The following is a 24,675-nucleotide window of genomic DNA, read 5'->3' on the forward strand; positions in this document are numbered from 1 at the left end:
TCATGTGACGGTAAGAGCACCGATGACTGGTTGTCATCCAGGTCATGTGACTGCAATTGCAGAGTTAATGTTTATTGTAAATACTAAATGTAGATAATTGTAATAATTAGAAACAGGTCAATTTATAATTTACATGTTTGTCACTGATTTATCCCAAATGTGCCTTTTTCCTCCTTTTTTCAACAAGCTTCTTCTGCTAAAATACTACATTATAATCCCTTAAGGATCTGAGAGGTTGTCAGTATTACAGTAGGTCCACTGAGAAAAGACACGCTGATGTTTCTCTGAGTAATAAAGCCTTGTCTTCACATCTGTTGACACCATCATGGAACATGTACAAACAGAGTAAGTAGATCTGATCACATATTTATGAAACTGTTCATTCAATTTTGAACTGAAATATAAAAATACAAATATTCTATTCCTTTGGGAATGTTAGTCAAATTTCTCTCCTTAATTCCTTCCCCCCTTTGTTCCATTTCATCTCCATTTATATATTTATATATATTAGATTTTGCTTAATCTCCCGTGTTGGAGATTTAAACCTTTCACACAGATAAACTTAACTTTTCAAATATTGCATCTTGCAGAAAAACATACCACTAAGTATTTTTTTTTTTAAAACAATGTATAGTATGTCAGATGTAATCTATAACTCTAACTAGTTATTCCTTCCCTGGGCATCTTATTGCTCACACTCAACATATTTTACTCTCAAGGGGGTGTCATTCTTGGAGGTTTGATAAACACAAGCCTGATATTCTGTATGTTGAAAATATTTGTTGTGTTGCAGGTGCTTAACTAATGTGATTGACAAAGTCTGCGACTAAACTTCTGAGTGGGGTTTTCTAAAGTTAGATGTTCTCTTTACTTGAGACTCGAGCAGAGCTGACTAATGCTTTACACATTGTAAGTGGGTGAACTCTCAAATAAAGGTGAAGAAACAAGTAAGACGTTTACTGTTCACCACATCCCTGCAACTAAGAGATGCAAAACATACTGAGGTGACCTTTTCCTAGTTTCTGAACTGTGAGCTCTATCTGAGAAGTGCTGCATCACTACATGTCAACTATCACAACTGTGACAACACTTGCAAACTCACAATCTGTAGAACTTCAGGTGGAGAACAGATGTACAGTGACCTCAAAAGAAAAGGGTTCATTAATTGTGCAGACACAGGTCTTCAACCTGACTCGCATGGTTGAGAAACACTTTTCTGACCTCCATCACTATTGTTTCTCCAGACTTGCTGGTGAGCGGACGACAAAACACTGCTGAGTTGAAACAAATGAACACAAACCAACAGGAGGAGTGATGCCTCATTATTTAGTCAACAGAGTACTGGAGTTCTTCTGTTGCACACAGTTTATTTAACAATATGGTATATAAGTAAGAAATGAGTCTTTTACCAGTTTATACAGTGATTTCATTCTCTCTTCCTTATATTTATAGTATTTTGCTTAATAACTTGATTTACAATAGGAGAAAAAGTAAATCCCCCCAATTCAAGTTTTTGTGAGAGAGGAACAAGGGTTGATATAACATTTATTTTTCCTCAGGGTGAATCTCAAATGTGCCCTTCATCTCTAGATAACACACAACTTAGTGTAAAATTCAGAGGATGGGGCGTCATCCAAGATGTGGCCTACAAACAACCGGTGATCATTCCACCTCAGCTTAGGGGGCTGGTCTCTTTCTCACACTCTCTTTACACTTTACAACATTTGTATGACAAAAAAGTATGACAAATTGTTTTAATGTCAAAGCAACAATTTTCTACACCTGCAAGACAGATTTTTCCAAATTCCAGGCCACTGAGATGTAGGCTGCAGTCCTTGTTGTCTGTGTTGGTGAAACCAGTCGGAGCTGTGTTTCTCTTAGTGACTGTGAGGGTTTGTGTCAGTGTCTTCATGTGTGCCTGCATACATGCCCGTGTATACACAACCTGGCGCAGTCCATTTCCTATTTTAATACAACTGAGTGCTCTTCATACACACAAAGAGGAAGGGAGCAGTCTCTGTCCCTGAACGCATCATCTTGGAGTAATGGTACAACACTAGAGTACAATTGCCAGGAATGACAGTTTGAGAAGAGAACAAAAACCTGGCCCAATTCCCAGACAAATTATTTTACATTTTCAACACAAAAATGCTTTACGTTTTTTTTTCCAAAGGTACAAAATAAAAAGATATGAATAATATAATGCAATTGTACATTTTCTTAAAAAAAAAAAAAAAAAAAAAAAAAAAAAAAAAGAAAAAAAAAGAAAAATGAGAAAGGCATGAAAACATACCAAAAACAAACCAAAAATAAATTGAGTATTGAACACATTTGGTCTCAACCAAAAAATATATTCTTTGTGATTTAAATTTCATTTAAGAAGCAACTTGCAAATCCCTCAACATCCTAAGGAAGAAATACCCTTCCATCTGGGTTTAGGAAACAATTTCATTCCCTAGAAGTGTTGACTTTTTTTTTTGTTTTGTTTTTTTCCTCGACCAAATTTCCTTTTTTCTTTTTACAACAACTGAAGTTTTTTACATGTCAGTACAAAAAACTGTTCTCAATCTTAGAAAGAACAAACAAAGCCCTCTAACGCCATACAGAGTCCGAGGGGGAAACTGGGAGGAAGGAGTGGGAAGGTGGGTCCCTGGGAGCGAGATTGTGTTTTTTTTTAGTTTTTAGTTTTTTTAGTTCCCAGCAGAAATGCTACAATCCCTCTACAAACTTCTCCAGAGTGTCCCCTGTAGCATCTCCCACCATCCCCAAGTCACTGTTCAGCCCCCCTCTGTTGGGTGTGTTAAGCTGCGGTAGCATGGCACTCTGTTCTGGTGTCCCCAAGTGTCCCTGCTCCATGGACTGCAGCGGGCCCCCGAGTCCCGGGTGGGGGGAACCCGAGTGTGGTGGAGGCGGGTGCTGCGGCGAGGGCTGGGGCTGGTTCTGGACCTGCGGTGAGGGACTGGAATGTGGCGGCTGCGGCTGCTGTTGTGAAGGCGGACAGGGGGACTGGACGGGCGCGGGTGAACGGACCTGGTTGCTGAGGGCGTTGGCAAGTGCGGGCTGGCCGGGGAGGTGGGCTCCACCCTGGGGTTGGCCAGCCAGCAAATGAGTCTGGGGGCTCATTGGGCTGGGCTGGGCAGGGGAGCCTATCTGTTGCTTGAGGACCTGCTGCTGCTGGGGAAGTTGCTGCTGCTGCTGCTGTTGCTGCTGGAGCATTCGCTGATGCAGCAAGTTCTGGGTGGAGTCCATCCCCATGCCGGGCTGGGCCATCTGAGCCATGGGCGGGAGCTGGCCCATGGGTCCCCCAGCTGCTCCTGCGCCTGCCTGCATGGCAATCTGCTGCTGCTGTTGCTGCATACGGAGCTGGGAGTATGTAGCTGCCGTACCCTGCGTCTGTGCAGGGAACTGGCCGGGGTGGCCCTGAGGCATCACTCCCTGCTGTTGCTGCTGTTGCTGCTGCTGCTGCTGCTGTGCTGTTGCTGCTGCTGTTGTCTTAAGAGCTGCCGACGGTAGAGCTCCTGGATCTGGGGGTTGGTGTTGTGTGGTGCATTCAGCAGCTGCCCTTGAGCCCCTAATGCTGCCATGCCCTGCGCAGGAGGCTGCTGGGGCTGCTGCGGGGGCATCCCCGGCCTCTGCACCGCCCCTCCTGGCATGGCCATGGTCTGCATTGTTGGCATGCCGGGCTGTTGTTGCTGACCTGTTTGTTGCTGCTGCTGTTGCTGCGGCTGGTTGGCATGGTACTTGGCTGTTCGCTGTTTGATGAAAGCAGCCATTAGCTGAGGGTTTGATTTGAGGATGTTGAGGACTTGCTGCTGCTGCTGGGGTGAGCTGGGAGACTTGAGGGTGCGCAGAAGGTCCTGCAGGGCGTTGGGGGCTATAGCGCCAGGTCTCTGGGGTGTTTGTGGCCGGGCACCGGGTTGCTGTGGTATCAGCATCCTCTGGCCCTGAGGTTGCTGCCCTGGAGGCATCATGGCTCGCTGCATGGTCATGGCCTGTTGTGGGGTCTGGCCTGGGACAAGGCCTGGTTGTTGAGTCTGAGCTGCCTGCATAGGCCCTGCAGCTCCAGGCCACTGTCCTGGAGCCATGCCAGGTTGCATGACCTGTGGTCCCCGGGGTCCTGGCACCATTTGCATGGGTGGCTGCATTGGTCCGGTCATGCGCTGCTGTGGTTGCTGGGGGTTCATTGGCAAGCCGTTCATGTTGACCCGGTAGTTCTGCTGGTTCTGCTGGGCCTGTGCCATCATCTCGATGTGCCGTGCCATCTTGACTGCAGCAAGGGGAGGCTGCTGCTGTAGCTGCTGAGGTGGCTGGGGTGGCTGGGGGAGAGGGGACTGCTGCTGGTGTAGAGGGGAGGCCTGGGGCCCAGGCTTGCCCTGGGACACCGGTGCTTGAGGCTGCCCATTGCGAGGTGTGTTGGGGAAAGAAGGGGACATGACGCCTGCCGAGTTGGGGGTCTGTGGCTGGTTGGAAAGTGGCTGCTGCGGTGTCTGGGGAGTGTTGGGCTGGGTATGCGAAGTGGGAGTACTGGGTGCAGCTGAGGCCGGTGGGGACGGCAGCGGCATGGTTCTGCCTTGCATGGTGGCCATTCTTCTCCTCATCAGCTGGGCCTGCTGGAGCCTGTGCTGCAGCTGCTGCTGGCGAAGCTTGTGCTTGATGTTCAGGCAGAACGGGACAGGACACTTGTTCTCCTGACAGTGCTTTGCGTGGTAACAGCATAAAGCAATAAGCTGCTTGCACACAGGGCAGCCACCGTTGGTTTTGCGCTTGCAGCCCTTGGTGTGCTGAACAACGCGCTTCATCTTCTGGCAGGACGGCAGAGAGCAGTTGGCATTGCGACACTGACAAGCATGGACCAGGGACTGGATGCAGCGTTGGATACTCAGGCGTCGGCTCTCCTGTGGGCTCTTGGAGGCCTCTCCGCTCTGGCTGTTGCTGTCGTCGTCCAGGCCGAGGCCCCACTTCACCATCGGATGCTCGTGGCCCTTTGTGTTATAACAATTGATGCAAAGATCAAAGTCCTGAGGAAAGGGAGAGAGAGGGGGCGCAGTCATTAACAAGAGTCTCAAAAAGTCTGATAAAAATAATTATCTTAAGTTTCACAAATAATCTGTTTTATCTAGTTCATCCATTTCATTCCACATTCATCTTTATGTTTGTAAAAACTGACAGACGTCCAATTACAAGTGTCTTTCACGGTGTGAGTCTTACTGTTTCAGACACGCGAAAATCCCAGTGTAAAAACGCAGCACAATGCAGTAATTGCAGCGACTCACCTCACACACAGTGCAGTGCCAGCGTGTCTCCACATGATGCTTGCACTCGTTACAAGTGTAGACAAAGCGGTCCTGTCCCTGGTTGTGCAACTCAACCAGCATGCACATGGTGCTCCACTTGCACCTTCTCAGGGAGCTGAACTCCCAGTGCTTGTCCCTGGCCAGAGTCAGGAAGGCATCGCGGCCGTCCATCAGGTCACAGGAGAGCAAGGGGTCGGGGTCAGCAATGGGCGGCAGGGTGTTCACCATGGGACCAGAATGGAGGTGGATCACAAAGAACACCTTCAGCAGACAGAGAATGGAATCAAATGGTGAGGAAACAAACATTTTTTAATAATCAAACAATTTCTCACCATCTAATACAAAAATACCCCAAATAAACAGCTTTTAATATTGCAAGTTAACAATATAAAAACAAAACAAGTCTGACCTCTTTGTGCTTCTCCATGGTGGCGTATAGTTTCTGGGACAAGTCATTAGCTACATTCGGCATCCCAGGCTTCTTCTTATTGGCTCGGCTCACGCTGCTCTTGTTTTTATTCGTCTTCTTGTTGTTTTTCTTCTTTGCATTTTTGCTGTCGCCTGGCGTACCCTGTAACGACAGATAATAAAGAGAATCGCATATTAAATGATTACATTTTCTCACCATTTGATTATTGACTTTTGTCATCTTAAAAAGATGGCCTTGTGTTTCCCCAGGTTACTGTGTTGCTCATTGCCACCTTAACCCAACTTCTCATTAGAGATCATTAAAATGAATCAAACTTGATTCAAAAGGTGTTGAAAACAATATTCCAATAATCAATCTATAGAAACTTTTAAGGGCAAAATGGCTGTCAAAGATGATAATACATGACTAAACAGTGAAGTTGTGAATTCATATCTACCCTAATACAACATCATTAAACCATGATACAAAGTTCTAACCTCAGGAGTTTCAGAGGCAGCTGTGTTCTCCTCTTTCTTCCTCTCCTCCTCCTCCTGCTCCAGCTCCTTGATGCTCTCCTCCAGCACATTGGGCCAGAAGTCACCTTCAAAGTAAGGCAGCTCATTGGCGCTGGTCAGTCGGTCCTCAGTGGCCTGTTTGAAGATGTCCTGAGAGGAGAAGAAAACACATTAAATGTTGAAAACTTTAAAAATGTATTTTGCTTGTTTTCAGTGATCAAACATGTAACTTTTACATGTTTTGTGTGGTACAAGTACAAAGTAGATCAGAACCGAAACAAGACTCCCTCAACAAACTAATCAAAGATTTGAATGCAGAGGCAAATTTGCTCTTTGCTCTAAATTTACAGACTGCATATTCAGAGGTAAGCCTTTTTTGGCCTTTTTGAAAGAAATGTTCTCCATCTTACCTTGTAGTCATGCAGGATCCTCTCTGCAAACGCCTTGTCCAGCATCTTTCTATACCATTCCTGCAGCCTCTTCGGCTTGGGGATCTTCTGATCAGGAGGATGGCAATGGAAGATGTAGTCGTCTCCTTCACTGGGAGGGCATGCCCAGATGTGGCCCTGGGCGTACCTGACGAGGCGCGCACACACACCAAACATCAGACCAGAGAGACAGTGTAAAGGTTAGAATATCTGTTGGCCTATAACTGGATCCCCAAGACTCTTGTCCATGTTGTAAGCTTTCAAGAGGTGAAGCAGAAAGAAGAGAAGGGCAAGGCTTACCCGAGTTTCTTGACATATTCTAGATAGCCGATGAGGATCTCGTGGTATACTGCTGTTCGTAGAATCCGAGGTCTGAAGAAGTGAATACTGTCAAGGTATGATATGTAGACCCGTCTGCAGAGGTGGAGAGAGGATACATGGTAAATTTCACAGGTGAGATAAAATGTCATTTCTCTTTTACCACATACTACGTGGAATAATTAGGAGTACAGACCTAGTGTTGGGGAATGGGCACTCGGAGCCATACTCCTGCACATGCATGCCAAAGAAGCAAACGTCCACACCGTCAATCTCCTCAAAGGCGAAAAGTGCTTTGGTTCTGTAGGGAAAGGCCTCAGGCATTTCACCCGTGTCCACAAACCTGTTGCAATAAAAAAAGTATTAAAATGTGTGAAGATGTCCTGATCTACACAAGAAGCTAAAATATTTTGTGATATTTGGCCTTTGGTTAATGCAAACTAAAACATGCAAACAAGACATCTGGAGGCAGTATGAAGTTCAGAAGGGCTGCTCTGAAAACTACACAAATGTGTGGACTGTGCAAAGCTGCAGATCTTTTTATGATACTTTATTTAGGCAGTGGGTAAAGGTATGTTACCACAAAACATCTCAAAACAAAATTCTAAGACAAAGTATTTCATAGGCACATATTATAGTACATAAAAAATTATAATAACAGTTTAAAAAGCCCCCCCCATTTAATTGTGAATTTAAAGGCTTCCAGGAAACAAGAGTCACAAGCTGTCTGAGATGTTTCTTTGTGTGTCGCTGGTTTTAGAGACCCTCAGGAACATAATGGGACAATTCAAGCCAAGTGGCCTTGAGTCAATAAAAAGCAAACAGCCTTAAATCAGTCCACCTGAGGATAACAGATTCTTGGATGAGGGCCACCTCCCTGCGAGGATGGGACGAGCATTGCAGACTTTGATCTTGTGTAAGGAAACGGTAAACAACGCTCTGAGGTACTCAGGGAGGGTGTACACTCCATCTTGTCAAACATGCAGGTTCCACAAACACTCAGTGGTATAAAAGCTTTATGGAGGGCATTGAGCTTTGTATGGCGGGGACAATAAAAATAAGCTCAGGACAAATACGAGTTGTACTAGTGCATCTACAAATCAAAGTCTAGGTTTTTGGTTGTCTACAACATTATGGCCTCACTAATCTTCTTTTTTAGTTGACAAATAATAAATAATAATCAAGTAATATAAACTATAAAGTAATAGCAATGTTTAACAAAACAAAGCATACATTAATTTTAAGGTGGAGACTGTATTGGTCCTGAATGGAGAACTCTAGATCAAAATCTCATTTTAAACATCGTCACCCTGACCTCCCGTCTTCCTGCGGTCAGTGATGCTCTCACCTGGCTTTCATGCCTGGTTTAACATCCACCGTTTTGTCGGAGCTCGCCACCACTCGCACAAACACCTCCCCGGCCTCTGGGTGGTTCTGTCTCTTCAAGTATTTATTCACACGGTCCTCTATGTACATTCCCAATCGTGTCGACTGCAGCCCTACAGTGAGCAAACACAGGAGAAATTTTTCATAACTGTCGGCTCTGTTGACTTTCCAGGATGAAAGAAAAGAAATGGTTATAACACATCTAACACAACCTGCAGTAGCCGTCAAGTTAAGCAAGAGGAAAGCAAAGAGAACTGACGAATGTGACACTAGTGATTGTTTTATGTGAGACAACGAGAGCTCACATCTGTCAGCACCATGTGCCATAAAGGTCAGATATGTTCTCCAGGGCCATAAACACCTGAGAAGACCAGTGAAACCACAAGGCCAAAAACAAAAACAACAACAAAGCCGTTACTGCAGGGAACCACTGACACAAATTACAGTGAAAGCTGGATCAAGAAGATTTAAGTATACAAATATTACACTTGCAGCAGCAATTAGTCAATTAATTGATTAGTCGACTGAGCAAAAAATAATCTGCAAATATTTGGATCCTTTTAGTCATTTTTAAGCAACAAGAGGAGCACTAACTTTTTGCAGAGAACTTGTTTTCTTTCCGTGTTTTTGCACTCTTCTTCAAACAGTTGTCACAAATGAATCTGGAACGAGAAAGAGAGGGAGAAGTCAAACTTATGTTACAGTTAGTACGTAAAATATGCAAAAAAAAAAAAAAAAGTCAAGTTTGACATCTCACCCAGACGGCCAAATGACTTCGTAGTGTAAGACGCATATCTGGTGCATTTTTCGTCCACAATCTTTACATTCAACAAACCTGAAGAAAAAGAAAACAAATATATGAGACGTGACACATTTCCAGACAGAAAGTAGGCCGAATGTTCAAAATGCTAAATCTAGCAGTATTAAACAAAGGGCAACCGCACCATCCAGTGCACTGCTCTGACATGGGTGACTGAGAATTTTCATGCACATGAAGCACTAATGTAAAAACATAGTTCCAGCTCTCAAAACGCTACAAGTGATGTGTCCGATGGCCTTCATTTGTATGAATGTTGATATCTCAACTGCTCAAACAGCAAGCAACACAAACATCTCCATTCAGGTTAATGTTCCTCCAGTCGTTACGCACTTGCAAGCCAGCCAATGCAAGTGCGCCTTTGTTGGAGGTTTAGTAAGTATTCTGCATCTTCTTTAGCAATAAATCACAACGGCAATGAGAAAGGCAATCACTGCATGTCAAAGTACTCAGGGCCTGTGCTCTCTGATGGAAAATCTCTCGTTGGACGCACAGAGTTTTGAGTTCCACTCAGTAGGTGGCGTTGCTGAGTTGCCCTGGGGCTCAACTGGAACCGAAGTGATTGATCAGAGAGCTCCAGAGAAAATATGCAGACTGTGCACCAAAGGCACAAAAACAAAGCCAGATGTGGATGGCAGAAAATAACTTTTAAAGATGTGATCCGGAACACAAAAGTAGGAAACACAAGTAAAATGATTATTCAACACAAATGAAACCAACTTCTAGAAAGGAAGAACAGAAAGAATGTGCTCTCTGTCAGTGTTGTCCTCTCATTAAAAGGGTGTGGGATTTGTGTCTACTTACGGTTCAGGGTCGAGGACATCATTCTTCTTCCGTTCAAACTGGTCTTTTGAGATCATCCTGAAGAGTTAGGGGAGAGACGGGAGGAAAAGAAAGGGGACAGTCAGTAGGAAATACCACACACATACACACACACTAACAGTTTTTCAGTTCTCAGCTCTGTGTGTTTCTCATTGCTGGCTGAGTCATGGTAACAATTTAAACACAATACTACAAAAAATGGCCTTGAAAGTCAACGTGCGGGCATGTGGACTGTTACTCAGTGCGGTTTCATAAATACTAAGCATCTAAAAACCGCTAATGCACTGTTCATGGAATATGTGCATTGATGGAAGTCAATATGAAGTCACATTTTAGATTAACACCATGCAAGCAACATGCAACAATGACATGTTTCTAACAGCTGGAGACATTCTCGATATCTTATTAGAAACTGAAGGACAAGCACTTTGTTCGATGCTGGGAGCGTAACAGTAATGTTTCTTGGCTCAGGTTGTAAAATACAATGAGACATGAAGAACTAGAATTACTGCCTCACGGTTATATGCCTCCACCAACCAGTCAAGTTGCAATTTACATCCACGTCTGTCCAGACTCATAAGAAGGGAAGACTGAGGGAATTTAATAAAACGCAATAAAATGTATTTGTTCGCATTTAGCGTATGAATTTTTGTGTTATGGCAAAAGCGTGTTGTGTGAGGTCACAGTGACCTTGACCTTTGACCACCAAAATCTAAATCAGTTCATCCATGAGTCCAAGTGAATGTTTGTGCCCAATTTGAGGAAATTCCCTCAATGCGTTACTGTGTTCACAGAAATGGGATGGATGAACCTGAAAGGTAATGCCTCCGGCCACAGCTGTTGTTAAACATAGTCGCCTTCCTGAATCTGACCTGGTACTCTAATGAGTGAGGGACATTTCCCTTTGCTGTTAAAAAAAATAATTTGAAAAGTTCCACAAATAATAAAAACAGCAGAGGTCTCCTCACGCAATGTGTGTTGTTTTTTTTTGTTTTTTGTAGTGGATATATCAATAGCCAGTTTACTTACGTTTGTGGCTGTGCAGGATCATCTCCTAACGTCACACTCTCCCCCTGGATCTCATTGAAGCACTTCTCACAGAAATGGTACCTGAAACAAAACACATTCAACACTATAAACACAGCAGAACATTTAAATGCGCTTGTCCACTGAATTTCAATGTTTAGTATTCAGCTATTTGTTCATGTGTGTCCAAAACAACTATGCACAAAATAACACTTGTCTCTTATGTTTTATAATAGAGAGCGCAGAATCTCTGAGCTCCCATTGAGAGTGTAAATGGACTGCGCTGCAGGAGCCTCATGCTGTCTGTCAAGCTGTGCTGTTTCACTAGTGCTGCTGTGCTACTCTGCTCTCAAAGTGTCCAGTCAAAGTGTGAAAAAAGGGCTGCAAATACACAGTTTATACAGCAGGGGGTGCAAGGGAACATGGTGTAAATCGTTATCGGCTGGCTTTCAACTGAGAGGAAAAAGGCAAAGATGGGCACTGCTGTATGTGGCCTTCACCAAAGCGTTATATTTTCATCTGTCACACAAGAGAGGGCGGCCGTCCTGAATTCACTCAGTCCCTTCATAGATGCGGAGAGAAAAAATAATAAACACTCTGCTTTGCTCAGTGTCTGACGCTCTTTTGGGTCTTCAGAGTGTTTCCCTTTATGGAATGGGATGCAATGCTAGAACCTAGCAGTTAATAAATGTTGTTGTGAGCAAAACCCATTTAGTCGTCTTATGCCGTGCCAGGACCAAGAGGCAGAGCCATTAAATCTGTAGCTGTGACAGTACTGCCTGGACCACAGTGGTCCCTCTAGAGCTACAGAGGGACAGATCCCAGGCTGCAGGGGGAGGGTAATACACTTCAAATGAATGCATTTATTGCCCATCAAAACCCTTAATAAGCAACTGTGCATGTGTGACGTCTGAGATGCTTCAGTGAGATCTTAATTCCTGCAAGTGCAACATTATAAAAACACACACACACACACACACACACACAGGTACCTGTTCTGGTAACTGTAGTAAGTGCCTCCAGTAGGTATGGTGCAGAGCTGCTTGCCATAACAACAGAGGGTTTGAGGAGAAAACTCGTACTGTCGACACAAGCGAGAGGACAAAGGTGGTGAAAACTCAAACTTTTTCAACAAATCCTTCAAGATTAGGGAAATCAATAGGCCTGATGGGTGTATACCAAAATATTCACAAGCACATGGGGGAAAGTAAAACCTATGCTGGTACTAAGTAACACTGCTGTTGAGCGTTTTATCAAACTGAATATAAGAGTGAAAACGGAAGTTAAAATGGAATTTTTTGTAACTTGGCAGCCAACAGCTATTTATGACTGACAGAATCAATGCTTTTTCAGTCTTTCCTAAACCATTTACTGTCTCTTTAACTTCCCTGTAGTCTGCTCCCTCCATCTCACCTTCCTCCCGCAGCAATAGCCCAGGCCCTGCATGACAGGGTCGATCTCTGACTCAAACACTTCAGCCAGCTTGGAGCAGTACTTGTACACACGGGACGTCTTGCGGTTGTAGAGCCAGGCGTTGTTGAACATCAGCCAGACATCGTCGACATATTGCCAGGGCTCTTGGTATTGCCCCGTGTCGAGCTTACGCTTTATTGTGGACAGATCTATCGGGTTCTTAACAATGTCAAAGTAGTCCTAGAGAGAGCAGGATGAATAAAGGGATCTTTGTGTTACTGACTAAAGAGCTAAAGTAGTGCAGCAGAATTAAATGCATCCATCAAACTGAAAGCATTAAGTGACAAATGCATATGTGCCACCTACCGGGATACCGAGAAGCATGGGGTCTACTGGCTGTCTGAAGGGCAGCGACTCGGGGTCCTGCCTGTAGAGAGACTCCAAGGTCGGCATCAGAGCCTGGCGCAACTCCTCTGGCTTAAAGACTGAAAAAAGAAGCAATGATAAGACAAGGAATGTGTTACACTGGTGCTGACCAATAAATTGTATTTTCACCGTCAAAATGCAAAAGGGAATGAGCATCCTTCATCACACCACCTGTTTCACAAGCTTTAATCATGTAGAAAAGCTACTTTTTCAATGGTTCCCATCCACAGCAGTTCATTTCACACTAATGTTAAGCTAATAGTGAACTGTTATGAACAAGCTAAAAGGAAAGCTTTCTGTATGTAGACTGCAGCCTCATTTGGCACAATATAGCTACAGCCTGAGACAGCAGCCACCCCCTCTCTAGCAGCATTACCTGCAGCAGAGGGAGGAGGATGGAGGAGATGACTGACAGTGACTGATGTCTGTGTTCTTCATTCAGCTTCACTCAGTGCTTTCATGTCAGGAATATTATTTAGTTTTACTGACATTTTACATTTGTCTCCAGAGATAGTCACGTACTGTGACTCTGCTGCTGTAAACATTATTGTTGCTGCTCTACAGACTAATTTTGTTCATTCTAATCCTGTTCTAAATTTTGATTCTTTTTAAAAATCTTTTTAATAATAATAATGAGAAACAATGAGTATCAATAAAGAACCAAACAAGCTGTACTGCACTGATGAGATAAAATAAATGTAACAACACTATATACCTGCACCCACTAAGTGAACCCACACAGTCTCACTGCTGCAACCTCAACAGAAGCCATCAAAACATTTGGGGGGGGGGACCCCTGCATTCACACTCAGCATGCAAACACCTGACTTGTCAGATGGAGCCCTGGATGCATGGGATGTGCTGTCAATTTGATGGTGACTGCGAGGTTAGCTGGCATGATGGTGGAGGATGACACAGGAACTGTATATGTAGTCATATCGTCACCTCAATACTGAACGACATTATCGCATTAGCGCAGATTTTCCTCATATCGTGCAGGCACATGTTACAAAGAAAGAGACATAACTTAAAATGTTTACTATACATTAAATATGAGGCGAACAAAGAAAAAAACAGTTGGGGAAAAACTGCTACTGTGACTAACTTTTCCTGACTTAAACAGTAAGTGCAAAATATTTGTCTCATTCCCAGTCACATAATTTTAGGACACACCTTCACAAATACAGACTCAGTGAGAACTACCTGGTAGTCCATAAAACAGGTGCATTTTGAGATCTGTATTATATCACCGGTTTCTAGTCATTAAACAACTGAAACAGAACAGTACGTCAAAGGATACCGTCATACGTAACTGTAATGTTTAGTCTGACTAACACCAACTGTGGAAGTGGGAAGTCTGCAGTAATTCAGCAGTACTCACTCCGTAACTGTGCAAGAGTTTTCATTGTTTCTAAATTTAACCCGCGTTATTACTTGCTCTCAAATCAATCATTATTGAATTATTGTGTTAGGAAACTTTCAAGTGGGTATCATGATTTGTCGAAGATATTCTACTAGCAGCTGCACAGCTGCACAGCCAGTTCATTAAAATGCTGATCAAAGACGGCTTGTTGACTAATAAACAAAGCAGTAAATCAGACTAGTAATGCTGTAATAACAAGTTTAACCGAAACTTAAAAGCAGTCATGACCGTCTCACAGTTGGTTTTATTCATCCCTTGGCTTCAGACTCACTTTTCCTCCGTGACTGAGAGGGGGATGAGGAGGTTGTGCTGTTGGCCCCGCCCTCTTCCTCTTCTTTGGGTTCTGTCTTCATTTCCGGCTTTTTCTCCTCCACCTCCATTGGCTCCGGCTTTTCCTCTGGCTCCTCCTTCTTCACCAATGTTGAAGCAGAGTCGTCCTCAGTCTAAAGACAAACAGGCAAATGACTTATACAACTGTCATGTTTTAAACCTCACAGGGGTTTGATGACAGATAGCATTTGTTTCACAAACGTTCATCACTTTAATATGGAAAAGGTTAATTGTGTGTCTTTGTGTTTGTCTTTGTGTGTGCATCCCTGAAGCCACTGCTTTGACTCCACCCTGCAAAATGCTTATCCAACAGCGGTAATATCCACAGAAGAAAAGATGGTTTGCTCCTCAATCAACAAGTCTCCTGATGTATTCAACAGTTTGGTGCTAATGGCTGCCAAAGAGAAATAAGCTCACTGGCTACTGACAGCGTGGAGTCAGGAGTATGTTTAAACATTAACAACATGAAAGACTTGAGATCTACAATATCAAACGTGTTACAGTGATTCAAAGGGAGTAACGGCAATCGGTAAGTACATGCATTTCTGATCAAACACATGAATGTATCATATAAAAGTAAGATATTAAGGTGTTCAAACTACATAAGCTTTATTTTATAAAAAATAAATAAATAAATAAAACGCAGGGTGGATGAAACATTGGAAATGTTACATGCAATTGTTGCATGTAGTGTGTGTGGTTGTCAAATTTCCAATTCTGACAACAGAGGGGGTTTGCAGCCCCAACCCACCTCCATCTTGGGCTCAGTTTTGCCGCCAGCGGCTTCAAACTCCTGTTGGTCGTGGTGCGTCTCTGCTTTGACCTCCTGGACAGGAAGGTCTGCTCCAACCTGCTGTGAGTGCAGGTCGGCGCTGGCGGCTGAGGCCGGCGTGGGCACTCGGTTATCCAGACTGGCTCCTGGCTGAGACAGCTGAAACACAGAGGGAGGGAGGGAGGGAGAGACAGAGAGACAAATATGAGCTATGTGCAACAGCTACACCCCTTTTTTGCATGCAGAACTGAAGCTATGACACAGATGAACACCTCTCATATTCATGTCATTGCTCCCTTAAGTTGAGAGATGTAACATTCCCATTGTGATGGATGCTACAAAGAATGGTGAAGATGCGGTTTTAAGACAGAGAGGTGGATGTGGATGGGACGGGTTGACACATGGCAGTCAGAGGGATGGGAGTTTGCATGGGGAGGGAGGGGGGGGTTTCAGAGTGGAGGGCATGCGGAGGGTCTCAGTCTCACCGGCGTGGTAGGGGGCTGAGGCGGGGGCTGCGTCTGGGCTGCTGCGGGGAGCTCCGCCTGGGGTTGGGGCTGGGTGGGGCAGGGCGGGGTGGCACCCTGGGCTTGGGCGGGGCCAGGGAGGGTGGGGGTAGAGCTGCGGCTGGAGGGCTGGGGGTGCGGCAGGTTAGTGGCCCCCCCAGCCGTTGAGGCAGAGGAGGCAGCAGGCGGAGGCGTGGAGTGCAAAGGGGTTTGGGAGGAGGCTAGTTGAGGGCCCAGCGAGGGGCCAAGGGCATTCATGGGGAGGTTAGCGCTCTGCTGCTGCTGCTGGAGAGAAGGACACACACAACGGGAAGGCGGACAAACAAACACACACACACACACACACACACACACACACACACACACACACACACACACACACACACACAAACGAGAAGCAGACAAGCATACAGTCGAAATATCAAACATACAAACACAACACCACACATAATTTGGGGTTTAGAGGGCACCTTGTGATTGTTACAAGAACAATTTAAGAGCAATTAGTGTGTAGTATGATTGGTTAAAGTAGTTTGAGTTTAGTTCCACAGCAGCTAGTTGGAATTGGCACTTTGTAGCATTTCTTAAAGGGGTAATATTACCAAATATAACCAAACCAATCAGTGGTCCAACTTAAGCTCACTACAGTTACACACTCCTCGTCTTTCCTCGTGTCTCACCTGGGTGACAGCAGCTTGTGCCTGTGGCTGACCCATGCCAGGGCCCACGGAGACATTCATGGGGGCTGTTGCAGCAACTGCAGCAGATCCTGGAGGGAACTGAGTCTGAGCCAGAAATTGTCCCTGGCTCGCCGTCTGGCCCACCATGTTGCCACCGCCATGTCCAGTCATCATGCCCTGGGCCTGGGGCATCCTGGAGGGAGACATGCCCATCTACAAGGCAGGAAAACAAGTGTCACTATGACTATAGCAACAGAAATTCTTTGAGTATTTCTACTGACCAAACACCATCGCAAAGATCTATCACATTACTGACATTCTGTCTGCACAATAATGCAGTTATGATGTATTATGAATATTTTCCATCTACAATAAGGCAGTATGTGTGTGTGTGTGTGTGTGTGTGTGTGTGTGTGTGATGTGTGATGATCTGAATCATCTACATTCCCCTCTGCTTCACAGTCGATACTAGTGCTGAAATGTTTATATTCTAGTATTTGTTTATAGAAATGGAAGAAAGAGCTTTCACTTGAGTATTCTGTATATTTGTCCTCATCTAATTCAAGTCCTCAAGAAAAAGCTTGTAAATTGCTGAAATGTATGAAGCTTAAACCTTTGAAATTTGTTGATCCATTTGTTGACTAATGACAGGCCAAGACAAGATACAATAAGAGTATAAACAGAAGTCAAAATAAATCCTGAGTGATTCAAATGTTTTGTTTCATTTCATTCATGAAATGTGCATTTGCATACATGGTACATGGTACGCGCACTAACTATGGTATGCTAAGAGGTCACAAACAATATGAAAGTGCCTGTCGGAAACCAAATTAGAATTATTTTCAGTAAGATGAGGTTGATATTTAAATTAGTCATACTAGTAGGGCTTATGTTTACCCAGGACTGAAATTCAAATTGGCCTCTTCTTTAACAAGGAACATTATTTTCTACAAAAGGTCAGTGCCTTTATCCCACACTTCACTACCCAAAAACCCTCCAGTGCCTAACTAGCACATTTTGGCTAAACGCGACACTGTGCTGCAGCACAATGAAAAAATCCATTCAGCAGTAGTCTAAGCTTCTGCTAACAGCAGGGATTTTGCTTTTCTGTTATTTGTGTCCCTGGTGCAGAGACTCGTCCGTCTTAAAAATTCACCAAACACTCATAACCTGACCAGTTGACTACATTTTTAATAAGCCTGAGGTTCACTGAGCAGAGTTTGCTCATGTTACTAGTATGGGTCTGTGTGTGCGTGTACACTGTTATTTGCATGCCCCTCTGCCCCCTGCCCTCCTCACCGCTGGGACGGAGCTCATGTTCATTTGCTGTGGGTGGTTCATGGGTGAGGCAGCTCGGGCTCCCATGGGTGCCTGCGATATCTGCGCGTTGGGCAGCGCCATGTGGTTGAACTGGTTGATTCCTGGAGAGAAGAGTGGGCCACAATATGAAACAATGGACATGCAGCTGTTCAACACAATGCCAAGATGGTGCTGAACGCCGATACATTTTTCAAGTTAAGTGCAATTTGAAGCTTAAGCTCCATGATAATATTAGACCGTTTTAGTTTAGCATCTCTCTTTTTATCTAAACCATCCCATCTGTTCCTCTGTACTGGTTCATCTCGGTTTTCTACACCTTTATTCTTTTTCCTGTGCTACTTTCTCTTTGAGGTGTAAGCAGCTTACTTTTGCTCTGCATTATAACTGCTAGTTGTTTTATTTGACTCTCCCTATGTAATTGAGTCTGAAATTACCATGTGTAACCTGCAACACTGACGTACCTTGTGAAACCTGCATTCGATTCATGATCTGATTTGGCATGTTGGGCAGAGGAACAGGTCCATCTATAAAGCAAAAACAAAATACAAGTTATATACATAAATAACAACCACATTACCAGCTGTAATGAAAAACTCTTAAGAACTTCTCATATGTATATAATTGGAAAAAAAAAAAAAAAGGCAATATGGATGAAATCTAAATACACAAACTCAACATCTTAACTCAAAAAAATTAAAATTTACCTGAATTACCTGTTATTATAACTGTACTTACTCTGCGGCCTTGAGCCCAAGGTGTTGGGCTGGGCGAGGCTAGGCTGCTGGGTCCCCTGGGTGGCCATTGGTGCCTGATTGATGATCTGCTTCTGTAGCCTTGAGCGCCTCTTCTCCTCTAGTTCCTTTTGGATTTTATAGATTTTCTCTGCCAGAAAGTGATAGTATTCATCCTGTAGGGAGGAAGCGGGAGTGATGGAAGGAGATAGTAAAAATAAAAATAATAATAATAATAATAATAAGCAAACTGTGTATTTTGTGGATATGCTAAAACGCTGTGTATACGGCTTTGATAAGGTGACCAAGTCAACCTCATGCCATTGTCGAGGACTCGTTCAGAAGACCTACCCGGCTGTTAGCTGACTCGTACATGTCTCCCTCCACCTTTCTGGCGTAGGCCACCAGGTTCTCCATTCGTCTGTCCTTTAAAGCTGCCGGGTCAGGGGTAGGGAATATGGCTTGTACTCTGTCACAGAAGAACACAATTTGGAGCAGTGAATAAGTCTTCCAATTTCTACTACGGTTAATTCTGGCATTGAAAAAAAGGCAAGAGGGGGTAAGTAACAAGTCGGGACACTAACAAGCAATCTCCAACTGTTATATCCAGCAGGAGTATGTACTTACAGTTTGTGTACGAGGTGATTGCGCAGGTCCTGAGTGACGTGCTCGTGCCAGGCTTTCCTGGTGCCTGTGGCAGAGATGGGTGCTGCTGTGGGTAGGTTGCCCATTGATCCCACAGTTGACCCGTCTGACAGCAGCTGACTGAAGGTGGAACAGGAGGAACAAAAAAGGTGAAATATCACATACAGTTTCCATTATCTGTGTTTTTAAATATAATGTGAAATTGTGCACTAAATTCATAACAAAAATATCAGCTCAGTGGTTGTAAGTCAGTGCTTATTGGCAGGGACTGACTTGTTAGTGTTGAGTGTGTTGGGAAGGGAGTCTGTGTGCAGGTTTGTCTGTTCTGAAGTGGTCACACCCATTGCCGCACCTCCAAGAGCCATCTGGTTACCTGTAAATACAGAACACAGTGAGCAAACAGCACAGCCCGATTTCAAAATCAGGCTCAGTACATATATTATGGCTTTGGATGGCCGCCACATCCATAACTGAAGTGCACTCTACACAGCAAAAAAAAAAAAAAACAGTTTACAGTCTGGACATACAGCAGGCCGGGGTCCAAAAGCCTGAGACCACTTACCCACTCGCTTGAAGGGGAAACTGGTCTCAGACTTCTCCAATTTTTCTTTTTAATAATTCAAACCCATTTAGGATCCTTGTAGTGCTGTGCATTTGTAAGTCCATCAATACGTACAAACACAAATTTAACAGTGGATATGAGGTTGAAAGGCTGGTAACAGTGCTCGTAGAAAACCTAAGAATTAAATCAGCTTGTCTGGCTTTACCAAGTGCATTGATGGGTCTCATCTGCTGCGAAAGCTGTTGTTGTTGCTGGGCCTGTGCGTTCTGTGCTCCTGCTGTCTGTCCTGGGCCCGGGGCCTGCTGGGCCTGGGCCTGCCCAGTGGCCTGGCTGCTGTAAGGCAGCCCAAGTGCCGCGTAGGCTCTCTGCATGGAGCTGGGGTCTATGGGGGCTGAGGTATTGATGGTGGGAGCACTGGGCTGGCCCACACCAACTGAAGACATGGGGTTTTGGAGGCCAGTATTGGGAGAGCTCAGCATGGCTGGGGAGAGAGACAGATCCGTCAGTCTAAAACACTCATATACAATCATACTGACTACACTGTTAGCAGCTTGTGGTGTTGACCATGTTGATTACTCTTTCGCTGTACCAGCTAGAGTATATAAACAATATGCAAATGTTAATGCTGTGTGCCAAGCCCAATAAATATGAAAAGAATCAGGTTTGGTGAAAACATGGCAAAGATGTAGACTCGTTTCAACAGGTAATACCAAATACACACACATTTGGACACTTTGACCTCTGGCAAGATGAAGTCATAACATGGCAGCATTATACAGTGAGAACATTAATGTAAGGCTAAACGCTTTAAAATGCAGTGAACTGAATAAATGAATAAATCCCTTCAGGGGACAGAGCATTAGCATATTTTTCTGGGTTCAGGCTTTGGTTGGACTAAAAAAGCACTCAGTTTGTGCAAAGACAAAAATCGGAGGAGGCAGAACAAAGTAATGCTGCGCTCTGTTTGCGTTGGCAGTAGAGACACAAGCCCCGGCATCATGTTCTTTAACATGCAAGCCAAACAGGGACAGACCAACACTGGAATGCTCTAAGTGATGAAAGATGCTGAGCAGAGTGGTGAAGTAAAGAAAAAAAAAACAGAACAGAACAAAAATGGGAGACAAAGGTTAAAGTAACTAATATAAATAACCCAGCAACCAATATAAGTTATCCAGAGACGTCTCAAAAGAGATGGAAGGGCATAAAACAAAACAGACCATGAGCCCATGACAACAGTCACATGGAGAGAGCGGAAAAACAAAACAGAAAGAAGAGAAGTTTTAGTATGAGGCAGACAGTGTCAAACTCGGCTCTGCTCTAGTGGGGAGTAGCGGTAAACAGCCCAACAGCCAGTAGATCAGCAGGACTTCTCAAGCACACGCTCTCCATTTCCTCTCTCTCTCCCTCTTTCACTCTTTCCATCACACTCCTATCCCTCCTGTGTGTCATATTACAAGCCCAGCAGGACCACGCTCTTACTCATTGAGTGCTTTTAGTCATTGTGGAGGAGCACGAGCCTAGAAATAAATTGCTTGACTGGCCTGAATGGCAAAACATAAACAGATTCTACACACAAACATCTTTGACTGGCTTCAGGAAAGGTCTAATTCTTTCTAAAGCCGTCACTACGGACGATTGGAGCTCAGTATACCAACATAATACCCTGTCACGACCGAGGTAAAGATCGAGGCCTTTGTAAAACTAATCCGTGACTAGATGTCCTGCTTATTCAACACAGTCAATGGAGGTAATTCAGCCTTGTGTTTGGTGTGTGGTTAAAGGTGAACAACTAGACAATCGTTAAGTGACAGCGGGCCAGAACCTGCTGCTCATACTTACGCTGCTGGGTGCGCTTGTCGCTGGCGTTCTTCAGCGGCAGGCAGACGGGACAATCGTGTCGTGTGCAATTTTTCCAGTGGGAGATGATCTGTCTGGACGACGCACAGTGAGCCACTGCAGAGAAAAACAGGCAGAGAGAGAGGCAAAGTGAGCGACGAGGTATAAAACCTTTATGCTGACAATTTTCCGGACTCAGTCACCAACGAGTAACAAAAGGGATGGACAGTATCACCTGAAATCAATGTCATGGTTATTACGTTTAACTCAGTAAAGATCCATATCGTGTTTACTGAAGCACTAGTGTGCCCACATGACCAAATGATGCATTTTGTTTCTGTCCAAGCTCTTCATCTGTGTTGTCTTCAAGTGCTGCTCCATAAACAATTACTACAGGCTTCAGGCTTCAAGGGCTATGCACAAATAAACAACATTAAATCTTATTATCTTTGTAAGAATGCCAGTACTACTAGCAAAGACTCATACATAGCAGAGCTATCATGTTGGTGGCTTTCTGTGACTTGACTGTGCAGTCAAAGAAAAGGCCTCAGATTTAGGTCCAAAGCAAGCAGTCCAGAGACTCCAGGACACGCCCTAGCTTCTGAATAAGTTTGGCTTGAAATTTAACTTGAGTGTTAAAGTCCAAGGACAGTGTAAACACATTGGACTCAAAGTTTTTACATCACAGCAATGTTAAAGGGTGAAACAGGAAGGAGAGGAGCTGAGGATTCAAGAGCAGGCAGAAACAGAGAATGTCGCTAATCTCGATAAAGAAATTGGTGGTGGGAGGAGTAGCAGACAGAGATGCAAGGGCAAGCAGGCAAGCCAGTGGGAGGGGAGAACTGTGTTTTTTGATTGGATGGAAATCCCCCTGTTTGAGTCTGAATTAGGCAGAGACACATGGTGAGACCAACAAGGAGTGAAGGGAAACATATGCCTTGCAGGGATAGTGACCTCCCCATGGAGACCAAGGATGGATGTAAGCAAGAGATAATAGAAAGTAAGGCTGCACAATTCATGGGACATACCAGAATATGACTAAAGTAAAATGTCTTTAATGTTCATGTGTTATTTTTATTGATGTGTGGTGAAGCTTAAAACATTTCAGATTGTAGGGAAGTATTTATGATCGAATTAATTAAGCAGATATTTGGAAACACTTTTCTAAGATGGTGACAAAAAGACAAACTTTTCCCAAAAGTAGCAAAGCACAAATACACTAGCCATTATCATGTACACTGACTAAGAGTATGACATAAATAAAAAACCTATCTAGCCGTGGTTACTAAGAAATGTTCGCCCTAAAAAGGTGAACATGAGATTATTTATTCCTGAAACAAAGCTCCTGATCATTGTGCAAAATAACTTTATCACTGTGCAGCTTTATCAAGAGACTGTTTTTTCAATTGAAAAGTAAAAATTCAGCCGTTAACCTGTCTTTCCTACTTGACTTAAGATATCAACATTTAATGTTAACTGCCCGCTCTCAACACCCACTGCACACCTGATTGCTCAATTCGGTGAATCCCCATCTATGCTGATGCAATATTCAATGTACTTTTGTGACTTTTTTTGTTTTGTGAGTTTCCCATTGCTTGCTTTTTACATCATGTGGTAGGTGTTATTTCTGCCTACAGTTTTCTGTGTAAGGTAGGTTTAAAATCCACCCAGACTGTAGCTAAGAAAAGGTTAAATGAGGTATGTGATTAATACATTTTAAGACATTTTTTAATTTTGTGGTCACAAGTCTAACTTGATGTTTGATATAGTGCTTTAAATCTACTGTATATAGACACACTGCACAGCTTTGCTTTGCTCACAATACCACAATTTTTAAATTATGAACAGTAAAGTTGTCTGTACAACAGATATTTTTTAAGCAGACCAAGATGGTAACAAAGGTTTTATGAGGCACAAAGCATGTTCCCCAGAAAATTGTTCATTCTGTGAACTGGTTTGCACCCACGCCCTTAACTAAGGACCTTGGCTAGAGACTGGGAGCAAGACGTGCTCTGACTGATCGGTGAGTAAAGTTACAAAAGGAGAAGTGGTCAGGAACTGTTTAGCAGTATGGGTGCATGCATGTCACTAAGGTTAATTTGTTTCATAACAGTCAAATTAGTTTGTTGTATTTCTGCTTATAAGAGGCACAAGTAGGCAACAACACCGGCAAACTTTCATATTCTTTGTAAACAAGACACACCTTTGGGGAACTGGATTTTGTAAATTATTTTCACCTGTCTGCTGCAACCAACTCATAGCAGCAACATTTAAAATCAGTAGCTTGCATACTCTGCTCTACTTGCATATTAAATATTAATTCAAAAAATCCAGGTGTACAACCTATGCAGCATCCCAAAATGTTGTCATTTAAATGTCACTGTTTGAGGCTTGAGTGTATATTTTACTTGTCAAGACTGACATAAAAGAATGGAGTTTATTGTGTCCTGACCCTTTAATAAGGCGACCACACAACAGCAAAGGGGATTTCATTTCTACAACACCTAGATCATCTATCTGTCCATCTATGTCATCTATTTGATTTCACTGTCTATTTGTTTCAAATACTCCAACTCACCCTGGCAGGACTTGCCGGCCTGGCAGTGGGTCATGTGGTTGAGGACGTTCTTCATGGTGCGGCAGTGAGGCAAGGCGCAGGCCCTCACCTCCCCATTGGCCTGCTCCCGCCGCTGGCACTTGTGTGCGTGAAGCAGCAGGACCAGCTGCTGCTGGATCAGCTTGCGCTTCTCTGGGTCGGCTGTGGGGCCTGCCGAAGGCACTGCCACGCCTCCGCTGCCGGCCAGTGGAAGCATTGCCGCCTGCTGTTGAGGCTGCTGCTGGAGCTGCTGCATGGTTGACAAAGAAAAGGGCAGACACAAAATTGTAATGGGTTAAAACAATGCTGTCAATCTCTTTTTGCTTGTGGTGCTGTGTTGACATTTTTTGTCAGTCACTTAAGGTGAGGTGATTCTCCATATGTAGTTATGAGACTTTGGGGGGGTTTCAACTGGTTTGTATT

General features: G+C 44.0%; 1 protein-coding gene across 1 annotated transcript in view; it reads right to left on the reverse strand.

Moving 5' to 3' along the window:
• Positions 1 to 1,312: 1,312 nt before the first annotated feature.
• The window catches only part of crebbpa (CREB binding lysine acetyltransferase a), a 46,001-nt gene continuing 22,638 nt past the window's right edge, over positions 1,313 to 24,675 (reverse strand). Inside the window, 29 exon segments of the mRNA XM_087177795.1 lie at positions 1,313 to 3,471; positions 3,474 to 5,018; positions 5,274 to 5,555; positions 5,704 to 5,865; positions 6,201 to 6,368; positions 6,629 to 6,794; positions 6,947 to 7,060; positions 7,161 to 7,307; positions 8,313 to 8,463; positions 8,945 to 9,012; positions 9,108 to 9,185; positions 9,972 to 10,028; positions 11,019 to 11,095; positions 12,004 to 12,096; positions 12,429 to 12,668; positions 12,795 to 12,913; positions 14,549 to 14,720; positions 15,359 to 15,538; positions 15,865 to 16,164; positions 16,563 to 16,775; positions 17,862 to 17,983; positions 18,344 to 18,406; positions 18,618 to 18,789; positions 18,965 to 19,082; positions 19,241 to 19,378; positions 19,532 to 19,631; positions 20,026 to 20,301; positions 21,660 to 21,773; positions 24,235 to 24,502. Coding sequence (XP_087033921.1) covers positions 2,710 to 3,471; positions 3,474 to 5,018; positions 5,274 to 5,555; positions 5,704 to 5,865; positions 6,201 to 6,368; positions 6,629 to 6,794; positions 6,947 to 7,060; positions 7,161 to 7,307; positions 8,313 to 8,463; positions 8,945 to 9,012; positions 9,108 to 9,185; positions 9,972 to 10,028; positions 11,019 to 11,095; positions 12,004 to 12,096; positions 12,429 to 12,668; positions 12,795 to 12,913; positions 14,549 to 14,720; positions 15,359 to 15,538; positions 15,865 to 16,164; positions 16,563 to 16,775; positions 17,862 to 17,983; positions 18,344 to 18,406; positions 18,618 to 18,789; positions 18,965 to 19,082; positions 19,241 to 19,378; positions 19,532 to 19,631; positions 20,026 to 20,301; positions 21,660 to 21,773; positions 24,235 to 24,502 — 6,465 coding nt within the window. The 3' untranslated portion in view covers positions 1,313 to 2,709.

The sequence above is a fragment of the Seriola lalandi genome, unplaced genomic scaffold, assembly GCF_002814215.2.
Source record: "Seriola lalandi dorsalis isolate HSWRI2012SDOR001 ecotype SW California unplaced genomic scaffold, Sedor1 jcf7180002054654, whole genome shotgun sequence".
Taxonomy (NCBI): Eukaryota; Metazoa; Chordata; class Actinopteri; order Carangiformes; family Carangidae; genus Seriola; species Seriola lalandi.